We start from the raw sequence: 12,491 nt of genomic DNA, 5'->3' as shown, positions 1-12,491 counted from the left end.
GACTATAGTACATATTTTGTAAATATTCCTTTTTTTCCCCTTTTAAAATTTTTTTTTTTTCAACGTTTTTTATTTTATTTTTGGGACAGAGAGAGACAGAGCATGAACGGGGGAGGGGCAGAGAGAGAGGGAGACACAGAATCGGAAACAGGCTCCAGGCTCCGAGCCATCAGCCCAGAGCCCGACGCGGGGCTCGAACTCCCGAACCGCGAGATCGTGACCTGGCTGAAGTCGGACGCTTAACCGACTGCGCCACCCAGGCGCCCCTTTTTCCCCTTTTTGTATTTTGCTATTGATTGGATGACAGAAAGATGTGGCTGTTTTTTTTTGTTTTTGTTTTTTTTAATGGGAGTGATTAAATTAGACCTTGGTCCAAAGTTAAGATGATGTTTACTCTAAAACGCTGGTTTAGAGTTTTTTAATTTAATTTTAAAAAGTTGGGTATAATTTACATACAATGAAATGCACAAATCTCACCACGAGTTTCCACAAATACACCTTGTTGCCTATGCTCCTGTCTAGATATAGAACAGTTCAGTCACGTGTGCCCTTTCTCACCCCCACCCAGCCTGGAGCAGTTTTGCATGTGGTAGAATTTCGTGTAAGTGGAATCATGCAGTGTGTGTATTTACTGGTCTGCTTATTTCGACTCAGCACGATGTCTCAGAGATTTAGTTGTGTTGTTCCACACAGTAGTGGTAGCGGTTCTTTTTATTTATGGTTCTTAATATTTATGTTACTGAGTAGTATTTTACTGTATGGATTTGTACCATAATGTATTTTTCACTGTGTTCATGGTATTTGGATTTTATCTACTATTTGATAGTAGGCTATTTGAAATAAAGCTGCTATGAACAGTCTTTTAAAAATTTTTTTTTTTTTCAACGTTTTTTATTTATTTTTGGGACAGAGAGAGACAGAGCATGAACGGGGGAGGGGCAGAGAGAGAGGGAGACACAGAATCGGAAGCAGGCTCCAGGCTCTGAGCCATCAGCCCAGAGCCCGATGCGGGGCTCGAACTCACGGACCGCGAGATCGTGACCTGGCTGAAGTCGGACGCTTAACCGACTGCGCCACCCAGGCGCCCCGATGAACAGTCTTTTAAAAGTCTTTTGAGAACATGCTTGTTTCCATTTTTTTTGGATAAAATGTCTAGGAATGGAATTGTTACATCATAGGGTAGGTAGGTACACACTTATTTATCTTTATAAGAAAATGCCAGTTTGTTTCCTAAATGGTTATACCACCCTCTACTCCCAGTAAAGTGTGAGAGTTCTGGTTGTTCCCATATACGTTGAGTATATTTAACATTATAGAGTTTGTTGGGGGCTATTACTATTATTTTTGTTATTTATTTATTAATGTTTATTTTTTTTATTTTGAGAGAGACAGAGTGAGCAGGGAGGGGCAGAGAGAGAGAATTCCAAGCAGGTTCTGCTCTGGCAGCATGGGGCCTGACCTGCGCCTCAAACCCACAAACTGTGAGATCATGACCTGAGCCAAAACCAGAGTTGGGCGCTTAAGCAACCGAGCCACCCAGGCGGCCCTATTATTCTTACTTGTTAATGTAAGTCTTGTAGATAGGTTACTGTTCATCCAGATTGAGTACCACAGACTGGATGATTTCCTTGCGATCTCCGTGATGTTAGTCCTTACTGTACACATCCAAACTGCTGGGCGTGTTAATGGATTTGTGCGGTTAACCTTGGTTGACTTTTATACAGGTGTTTCTTTTCAAAGTGTTGAAATAATTAGTAATATATATACAAGATTGTTGCATACATTTTAAATTACAGTAGTTTAGTATCCCAGCTCTGACCTCCACTTGGGAATAGCTCTTACTTAAGGGAAAGGAAGTTGTGGATCGGTTTGGGTAAGTGAAATCTGTAGCTGGTTAGCTTATCATGTAAATGTGAATGTACAAAAATATAAATTATTGATCATAAAGTAATATCAAATACATTAATATTGTACCTTTCCTCTTCATTAGCAGTTGAATATTATTATTTTTGCCTTCCAGACAAATTATGAAAACAGAATATATAGCCTGAAAGTAGAATGTGGACCTAAATACCCAGAAGCTCCTCCATCAGTTAGATTTGTAACCAAAATTAATATGAATGGAATTAATAATTCCAGTGGAATGGTAAGTAAAATAGTCATTTTATTTTTATAAAATAATATATAGTCAGAAGAAAGTTAAAATATAAAACAGACCTTTGTTTAGTTGGAAGTCTAAAAGAAATATGTCTTGTTTTTCTCTTATAAATCAATCTGTCCTTAAAAAACCTTTATGTACCAGCCTAGATAGATGTGATGACAACAGTTCTCTCAGGGTTTATTAATTGCTTCAGTAGTCATATTTGAGTTGAATCCTTATTTGGTAAAAAGATAACATTCTCTTTGTTATTTTTCTTTAAGGTTAAGGTACATTTGGTGAGATTAAAAAAATGAATATTCATGAAGGGGAGGCTTTGAGGAACAAGTGCGTCTGTATTAGAACAAATAGTCATGGTTGAGCATTGTTGTGTGTTTAAAGCAAATAAACCAAAATGACATGCTCTACCTGGAAGTTAGTGGGAAGGCTGAATTTCCATTATGATTAGGTTGTTAGGGCTCATGTTAAGACTTCTAAATCCAGGCTCTTGATATGCCATGTTGAGAGTACACTCACATGCAAAATACATGTTAGAAAGTGTAATAACACAATAATAATAAAATGAACATCATCCATCTTAGGAAATAGAATGTTATCAATGTCCTTAACTTCTTGTGTGCTCCTTCTCATCCTATTCCTGTATTCCTTTTCCTCACTAGTAGTAATTAACATCTTAAAAATATTCTTTTATATACTTTTTTTTTATCTTACCCAATGTATCATGTGTGTATACCTAGCCTCCCTCCCTCTTTCCTTCCTATTTATCTATTTATATACCTGCCTTACCTATCATCTGTTAAAAACTGTGAGTTTATACCAACACACTATTTCATCACAGTAGGATTTATTCCATATTTCATCTGTTTCACATTTGTAATTCCCTCTGGTAACAAATTGAACCCTGGACACACAGAACTAGCCCTCTAGCCCCCAACTCAGTCTAGTATGCAGACCCACAGCTAGGCCCCACAATGGCAAGTGCTTCCCTGCTGGATGTGCTAGAAGAAAGCATGACCCTGACAGGAAGAAGGTGGACAGGTCATTGGAAGTCTCAGCTCTGAACCTGCTGGTCACTTACAAATCTCCCTATCTGATGCATGCCACCTAAAAGCTGGGTTCTGAGAGTCCTTCCTGTCAGTCTGTCAGTCTTTGTAATTTATTGGGACTATTTAGTCCCTTTACATTTAATATACTATTGATATGTTTAGGTTTAATGAATCATTTTATTTTGTGGTTTCTCATTTTCCATGTGGTTTTTGCTGCTTTTCTGCTTTTGAAATGGTTCTCAAAATTTTTCATTCTATTTTTGTTTTTTCAGTGGTTATTCTAGAAATTACAGTGTGCATACTTAAGTATTTCTATGATAAATAATATTAAGAGATGTGATAGAAGCAGGATTATAAAACATTTTGAACATACAGAAGGATATTGTTTAGGGAATTTCTTTTTTTTAATTTCTTTTTAGTTTTAAAAATTTACATCCAAATTAGTTAGCATATAGTGCAACAATGATTCCTTAATGCCCCTTACCCATTTAGCCCATCCCCCCCTCCCACAACCCCTCCAGTAATCCTCAGTTTGTTTCCATATTTATGAATCTCATCTGTTTTGTCCCCCCTCCCTGTTTTTATATTATTTTTGTTTCCCTTCCCTTATGTTCATCTGTTTTGTCTCTTAAAGTCCTCATCTGAGTGAAGTCATATGATTTTGTCTTTGACTAATTTCACTTAGCATAATACCTTCCAGTTCTATCCTCATAGTTGCAAATGGCAAGATTTCCTTCTTTTTGATTGCCGAGTAATATTCCATTGTATATATAGACCACATCTTCTTTATTCATTCATCCATCGATGGACATTTGGGCTCTTTCCATACTTTGGGTATTGTTGATAGTGCTGCTATAAACATTGGGGTCATGTATCCCAGAAGGATCTTTCTAAAATACAAATTGTGTTACGTCACTTCTGTGCTTTAAGATCCTTTAATGACTTCAACCACAATGTGCATGCTTTTTGCCATGGTTCATTGGGACTCACAGGGTCTACACTGCCCTGCATGCCTTTCATTTTGCCTCAGGATCAGTGCACTGTTCTTCCTGTCTGGACATCTCCCCCACTCTGGCTAATCCTTACAGATCCTTCCCTTTTCTGTGTAAAAGTCACTTTCTTCAAAAAGTCTTTTCTTGAATTCTGTCCCTTTTTTTACTCTGATAATCTTTTCCTTTTGTAGCAGTTTCTATTAATTTATTACTACTTTTCTCTTTGTTTTCATTTTTGGTGTTTTTAAAAGAAATATTTTTGATACATAGACAAATTTTAGAAAAGTGATATAACCAACATCGTCCATTTTCCCTTGTCACGTCTTAGCATTTTGGTCTTGTTTGTAATAGCCTTTTTTAAAAGAAAGACTACATTATAAGTAGTTAACTCTGTGTACCTTTCCCCAGTTTCCCCTTCTACTTTCCTCCGAAGTAATCTCATCTTGAATTTGATGTTTATCATTTCCATGCATGATTGTTATGCTTTAACTATGCACGTGTGTGTATACCTCTATATTGTATTACTTTTGTGTGGAATCACGTCAGAGTTTTGAGTTTCATCCGTGTTGAGTCATTTAAATTAGATTGTTCCTTTTAATACTCTGTTTTTCACTTGCTGGGCATTTAGGCCGTTTTCAGTTTTCACTGAAAAGATTGCTACAATGGACATTCTTATATAAGTATTCTTCTACCCTAGGGCAGTGTTTCTTAAGACTTGAGTGTTTAATGGTTGGTTTGTTGGTATCCAATATGTTGTAGATCAGTACTTGTGTAAAATACAATAAAAATTACTAAGAAAATGAAATAAAAAAGAAAATACAGTAAAACCTTGGATTGTGAGTAACTTGTTCTGCAAGTGTTCTGCAAGACGAGCAAACGTTTCTTTTTTAAATTTTTTTTTTTTCAATGTTTATTTATTTTTGGGACAGAGAGAGACAGAGCATGAACAGGGGAGGGGCAGAGAGAGAGGGAGACACAGAATCGGAAACAGGCTCCAGGCTCTGAGCCGTCAGCCCAGAGCCTGACGCGGGGCTCGAACTCACGGACCGCGAGATCGTGACCTGGCTGAAGTCGGGCGCTTAACCGACTGCGCCACCCAGGCGCCCCTACGAGCAAACGTTTCTAATAAATCATAACGTGATAAATGATTGATGTCTTGCAATACGGGTATTATGTGACATTGAACGTCATATGATCACCACTGAGCCATGGTTCTTTTCTCTCTTTCTCTTCTCTCTCTCCCTCTCTCTCTCACTCTCACTCTCTCTCTCTCTTTCTCTGCGGGATTGTGGGTGATCATCTCCCATGCTCAGATGCTTGGTCTCAGGCCGCGGTGTTTGGCAGAAATCAGTGATTTTTCAGAATGTTGGAAGGTGCCCACAATTGGCACTAGTGTCTTTTTGTCACTTTGGCACCTGTGGACAGTCCTTTGCTTTTCCAGACAAGAGTAAGCTTAGGAATGCGTTGCTTCATTCTAGGTCAGGCTGCCTGCAGATACAGACCCTTTCCTCTGCTGCCTTTTTGCCAGTTACATTAAATACAGTAAATGATAAGAGTTTATTAATACTGTACTATAGTCAACATCAGTTAGTGATAGTGAAGGTTGTCCTACACAGTAACCCTCCTCTCTTGTCTCCCTCACATCAGCCACGAAGGTTTTCAAAGGTAAGTGCAGGTTAATTTGTTTATTTTCATTTATATTTTGTATTTTCTTTATTATTTCATATTATATTGTTGTAATCATTTTTATGTGAATATTTTTAGATTGTGGAGTGAATCATCTGAGTTTCCATTATTTCTTATGGGAACTTTGCTCTGATATACAATTGCTTTGGATTACAAGCATGTTTCCGGAACGATTTAGGCTCAAAAGCCAAGGTTTTACTGTATAAGCTCAGGTTTTTAAAACAAGAATTTCTCGGGGCGCCTGGCTGGCGCAGTCGGTTGAGCGTCCGATTTCAGCCAGGTCACGATCTCGCGGTCCGTGAGTTCGAGCCCCGCGTCAGGCTCTGGGCTGATGGCTCAGAGCCTGGAGCCTGTTTTCGATTCTGTGTCTCCCTCTCTCTCTGCCCCTCCCCCGTTCATGCTCTGTCTCTCTCTGTCACAAAAATAAATAAACGTTGAAAAAAAAAAAAAAATTTAAAAAAAAAAAAAAAAAACAAAAAAAACAAGAATTTCTCTGTCAAATTACCATAGAAATCTTGAAACACATTTCTGTGTCTGTCTTGTGGTGGACCAGTAAAAAATTAGCTCAAGGCATGGCGTCATTCCATGGAACGTACTCTGTTCCATGGAACATAGCACTGCTCCAGGACATCCACCTAGAAGTGGAATGTGTGCTGAAGTGTAGGGCTTGCCTTCAACTTGATTGAAAATTGCCAGCTACTCTCCACAGGGTTGTATCTGCATCTGTCCTGCTAGCTGTGTGTAACAGTATCCTGTGATCGTACGTTCTCACCAATGCTCATATGGCCAACCTGGGATGGGGATTTGAAAAGAAAAAGAAATAATTATTTTAATTATTAGAGCATAGGTTGTGTATATAGAAGGTTAGAAATAGGGTGAGTACACTGGACATCAGTTTTTCTCTTGATGGATATTTAAGAATTTAAAATACTACATTCATAACTAGTAAATAGATGCCCAGAACTTCACACTGACCATTGGTCATGTGCCAGAATAATTTTATATCATTTTGAGGTTAAGTACCTGATGAATTTTGAGTGTTGCTTTAGTAATTTTGGTTTATGTTTATGTAATACAACAAGGCAAAATTATTCCTTACGGGTGGTTAGCACAGGAAAGCACAAATTGTAGTGCTTTATGCTGTGAAGTCTCAAGTTTTGGAAGTTATTGTATATTATAGAATGATAAGATGAAGATTTGTTCTGACATGATATTTATTTTCCCATGTTCTTTTCTTCCTCCTCTCTCTTCTTCATCTTCTTTTCCCCATTGTGTGTGTGTGTGTGTGTGTGTGTGTGTGTGTGTGTACGTACCCTGTTGGTATTTCACAGGAGTTGCAATTGCTTATGTTTATTTAACTATCATGTAACTTTACAGCTAGAAGTGTTTGTTTCTGCTTTGGGAAAAGCTTGGTATTCTCTCCACTTGAAAACTCTTATTTGCTAGTGGACTCTATTTAAAACAGGCTAAGGGGCTTGCTACTGCTGAAGTTAAATCATTAGAGGAAGCCCTTTAAGTACATCTTAACGTTATAACATTCTTCTTATTGCTTCAGTTACTTGTAAGAGAATTATTTGAAAATTATTTTCCTCTTCTATTTTAAGCAGTTTATTGTGATATAATTTGCATACCGTACAGTTCATTCAAAGTGTATATACTTAAGTGGTGTTTTAGTTTTCATTGGGTTGTGGACCCATTACCACAGTCGAGTTTTAGAATATTTTTGTCCCTCTCAAAGGAAACCCCCTACCCATTGGTTGTCACTTCCTATTCCACCGTCCCATACCCTAAACAACCATTAATCTTTCTGTCTTTATAGATTTGCCTATTCTGGACTTTTCATATAAATGAAATCATAATATGTGTTTTTTGGCAACTAGCTTCTTTCACTTAACATGTTGTCAAGGTTCATCCATATTATAGCATGTATCAGTACTTTGTAACTTTTATAACATTTTATTGCTGAATAATAATTTCATTATATAAATCTGTCTATACATTTTGTTAATCCATTCATCGCCTGATAGACATTTGGGTTTTTCTACTTTTTGCTGTCATGAATAATGCTGCAGCAAAAATTTGTGTACAAGGTTGTATGGTTAAAACTTTCATTTCTATTGGATGTATACCTAGGATTGTAATTGCTGGGTCATATGGTGGCTCTATGTTTAACTTTTTGAGGTATGGCCAGACTGTGTTTCTTTCTTTCTTTTTTTAAAAGTTAATTAATTAATTTTTAAATTTACATCCAAATTAGCATATAGTGCAACAATGATTTCACGGAGTAGATTCCTTAATGCCCCTTATGCATTTAGCCCATCCCCTTCCCACAACCCCTCCAGCAACCCTGTGTTTGTTCTCTATATTTAAGAGTCTCCTATGTTTTATCCCCCTCCCTGTTCTTATATTTTTGCTTCCCTTCCCTTATGTTCATCTGTTTTCTATCTTAAATTTCTTCATATGAGTGAAGTCATATGATACTTGTATTTCTCTGACTAATTACGCTTAGCATAATACCCTCTAGTTCCATCCATGTAGTTGCAGATAGCAAGATTTCATTCTTTTTGATTGCTGAGTAATACTCCATTGTATGTATGTGTGTATGTATACGTACCTATATATATATATATATATATATAGGTATGTATATATATACACACACACACATACATATATATATAGGTATGTATACACACACACACACACACACACACACACACACACACCACATCTTCTTTATCCATTCATCTGTTGATGGACATTTGGGCTCTTTCCATACTTTGGGTATTGTTGATAGTGCTGCTATGTATACATTTGGGTGCATGTGCCCCTTTGAAACAGTATACCTGTATCCCTTGGATAAATAACTAGTTCTGCAATTGCTGGGTTGTAGGGTAGTTCTATTTTTAATTTTTGGAAGAACCTCCATACTGTTTTCCAGAGTGGCTGCACCAGTTTGCATTGCTACCAGCAGTGCAAAAGAGATCCTCTTTCTCCATCCTCACCAGCATCTGTTCTTGCCGGAGTTGTTAATGTTAGCCATTCTGATTGGTGTGAGGTGATATCTCATTATGGTTTTGATTTGTATTTCCCTGATGATGAGTGATGTTGAACATTTTTTCATGTGTTGGTTGGCCATCTGGATATCTTTGGAGAATGCCTATTCGTGTCTTTTGCCCATTTCTTCACTGGGTTGTTTTCTGGGTATTGAGTTTGATAAAATTCTTTACAGATTTTGGATACTAACCTTTTATCTGATATGTCATTTGCAAATATCTTCTCCCATTCCATTGGATGCCTTTTAGACGTGTTGCCCCTGGAACTATGTTGAGTAAGAAGTTGCTGCGGCCAAGGTCAGAGAGATTTTTGCCTGCTTTCTCCTTGAGGATTTTGATGGCTTCCTGTCTTATGTTTAGGTCCTTCATCCATTTTGACTTTTTGTGTATGGTGTAAGAAAGTGGTCCAGGTTCATTTTTCTTCATGTTGCTGGCCAGTTTTCTAAGTACCATTTGCTGAAGAGACTTTATTCCATTGGATATTTGTTCCTGCTTTGTCAGAGATTAGTTGGCCATACATTTGTTGGCACATTTCTGAGTTTTCTCTTATGTTCCATTGATATGAGTATCTGTTTTTGTGCCAGAACCATACTGTCTTGATGATTACAGCTTTGTAATACATTGTGAAGCCCAGGATTGTGATGCCTCCAGCTTCGGGTTTTTTTTTCAAGATTGCTTTAGCTATTTGGGTTTTTTTTCTGGTTCCATACAAGTTTTAGGATTGTTTGTTCTAGCTCTGTGAAGAATGCTGGTATTATTTGATAGGGATTGCATTGAATATGTAGATTGCTTTGGGTAGTATTAACATCTTACATATATTTGTTCTTCCAATCCAGGAGCGTGGAATATTTTTCCTTTTTTCATGTCTTTTTCAGTTTGTTTCATAAGCTTTCTATAATTTTCAGTGTATAGAGTTTTCATCTCTTTGGTTAGATTTATTCCTATGTATTTTATGGTTTTGGTGCAATTGTAAATGGGATCGAATCCTTGATTTCCCTTTCCGTTGCTTCATTTTTGATGTATAGGAATGCCATCGATTTCTGTGCATTGATTTTGTATCCTGTGATGTTGCTGAATTCATGGATCAGTTGTAGCAGTTTTTTGGTGGAATCTTTTGGGTTTTCCATATAGAGTATCATGTCATCTGTGAAGAGTGAAAGTTTGACCTCCTCCTGGCTGATTTGGATGTCTTTTATTCCTTTGTGTTGTCTGATTGCTGAGGCTAAGACTTTGGATACTATGTTGAATAACATTGGTGAGAGTGGACATCCCTGTCTTGTTCCTGACCTTAGGGGGAAAGCTCTCAGTTTTTCCCCATTGAGGATGATATTAGCACTGGGTCTTTCATATATGGCTTTTATGATCTCGAGGTATGATCCTTCTCTCCCTACTTTCTTAAGGGTTTTTATCAAGAAAGGATGCTGTATTTTGTCAAATGCTTTCTCTGCGTTTATTGAGAGGTTTATGTGTTCTTATCCTTTCTTTTATTAATATGATGTATCACATTGATTGATTTGCAGATACTGAGCCAGCTCTGAATCCCAGGTATAAATCCCACTTGGTCGTGTTGAATAATTTTTTTTAATGTATTGGTGGATACCGTTGGCTAATATCTTGTTGAGGTCTTCTGTTTTGGAATCAAGGTAATGCTGGCTTCATAGAATGAGTTTGGAAGTTTTCCTTTATTTTTTCTGGAACAGCTTTAAATGAATAGGTGTTAACTCTTCTTTAAATGTTTGGTAGAATTCGCCTGGTAGCCAGTCGCCCCTGAATCTTGCTTTTCGGGGAGATTTTTGATTACTAATTCAATTTCTTTACTGGTTATGGGTCTGTTCAGATTTTCTATTTCTTCCTGTTTAGTTTTGGTAGTTTATATGTTTTTATGAATTTGTCTATTTCTTCCTGATTGCCTATTTATTTGCATATAATTGCTCATAATCTCTTATTGTTTGTGTTTCTGCCATGTTCGTTGTGATCTTTCCTCCTTCAATCTTGTTTTTATTTATTTGGGTCCTTTCCTTTTTCATTTTGATCAGACTCACCTGGGGGTTATCAATTTTGTTAATTCTTTGAAAGAACCAGCTTCTGGTTTCATTGATCTGTTATACTGTTTTTTTGTGTCAATAGCATTGCTTTCTTCTCTAATCTTTATTATTTCCTGTCTTCTGCTGGTTTTGGGTTTTATTTGCTGTTCTTTTTCCAGCTCTTTACGGTATAGGGTTAGGTTGTATATCTGAGACCTTTGTTCCTTCTTTAGGAAAGCCTGGATTGCTATATACTTAATCTCTTATGACCGCCTTTGCTGTGTCCCAGAGGTTTTGGGCTGTGTTGTTATCATTTTCATTGGCTTCCATGTGCTTTTTAATTTCCTCTTTAACTTTTTGGTTAACTTCGTTCTTTAGTAGGATGGTCTTTAGTCTTCAAGTATTTGTTATCTTTCCAAATTTTTTTTGTGGTTGATACCAAGTTTCATAGTGTTGTGGTCTGAAAATACGCACAGTATGATCTTGATCTTTTTGTAATTGTTGAAGGCCGATTTATGTCCCAGTATGATCTGTTTTGTAGAATGTTCCATGTGCAATGGAGAAGAATGTATTTTCTGCTGCTTTAGGATGAAATGTTCTGTATAAATCTGTTAAGTCCATCTGGTCCAGTGTGTCATTCAAAGCCATTGTTTCAATGTTGATTTTCTGTTTAGATGATCTGCCCATTGCTGTATGTGGGGTGTTGATGTCTCCTACTATTATGGTATTATTATCAATGAGTTTATGTTTGTGACTAATTAATTTACATATTTGAGTGCCTCCATGTTTGGAGCATAAATGTTTATAATTGTTAGATCTTCTTGGTGGATAGACGCCTTAATTATCATATAATGCTCTTCATCCCTTGTTACAGTCTTTATTTTAAAATCTAGATTGTCTGAAATAAGTATAGAGCCTCTGATTTTCTTCTGGCAACCATTAGCATGATAGATGCTTCTCCATCCCCTTGTTTTCAATCTAAAGGTGTCATAGGTCTAAAATGCGTCGCTTGTCTCTGTCTCTCAATAATAAATAATAAATAAATTAAAAAATAAATAAAATGGGTCTCTTGTAAACTACATATAGATGGATCTTATTTTTTTATCCATTCTGTTACCCTATGTGTTTTGATTGGAGTGTTTAGTCAATTGGCGTTTAGAGTGAGTACTGAAAGATATGAATTTATTGCCATTATGTTGCCTGTAGAATTGTAATTTCTGGTGGTGTGTTCTGGTCCTTTCTAGTCTTTGTTGCTTTGGTCTTTTGGTTTTTTTTCTTTTTCTCTTTTTCATCTTTTCTCCCCTCAGAGAGTCCTCCTTAAAATTTCTCGCAGGGCTGGTTTAGTTGTCATGAACTCCTTTAATTTTTGTTTGGGAAACTTTTAATCTCTACTCCTATTTTGAATGACAGTCTTCCTGTATAAAGAATTCTTGGCTGCATTTTTTTCCGATTCAGCACATTGAATATATCCTGCCACTCCTTTCTGCCCTGCCATGTTTCTGTGGATAGGTCTGCTGCAAACCTGATCT

The 12,491-nt window shown here is 36.9% G+C and overlaps 1 protein-coding gene across 4 annotated transcripts in view; it reads left to right on the top strand.

The window, feature by feature from the left end:
- UBE2V2 (ubiquitin conjugating enzyme E2 V2) overlaps window positions 1-12,491 on the top strand; it is a 60,550-nt gene that overhangs the window by 39,399 nt on the left and 8,660 nt on the right. For 3 of the 4 annotated variants that reach the window (XM_025922486.2, XM_086695507.1, XM_086695505.1), the window contains exon 3: window positions 2,021-2,146. The exons of the other annotated variant lie outside the window; for it this stretch is intronic. In XM_025922486.2, the coding sequence (XP_025778271.1) occupies window positions 2,021-2,146 (126 nt within the window). The remainder of the gene's footprint in view (window positions 1-2,020; window positions 2,147-12,491) is intronic. 4 annotated transcript variants of the gene reach the window in all.

This window comes from Puma concolor, chromosome F2 (assembly GCF_028749965.1).
Source record: "Puma concolor isolate L17-30 chromosome F2, mPumCon1.1.hap2, whole genome shotgun sequence".
In the NCBI taxonomy this organism is placed as follows: Eukaryota; Metazoa; Chordata; class Mammalia; order Carnivora; family Felidae; genus Puma; species Puma concolor.
Note: the sequence above shows the minus strand (reverse complement) of the source record. Positions and strands in the feature narration are given on the sequence as shown.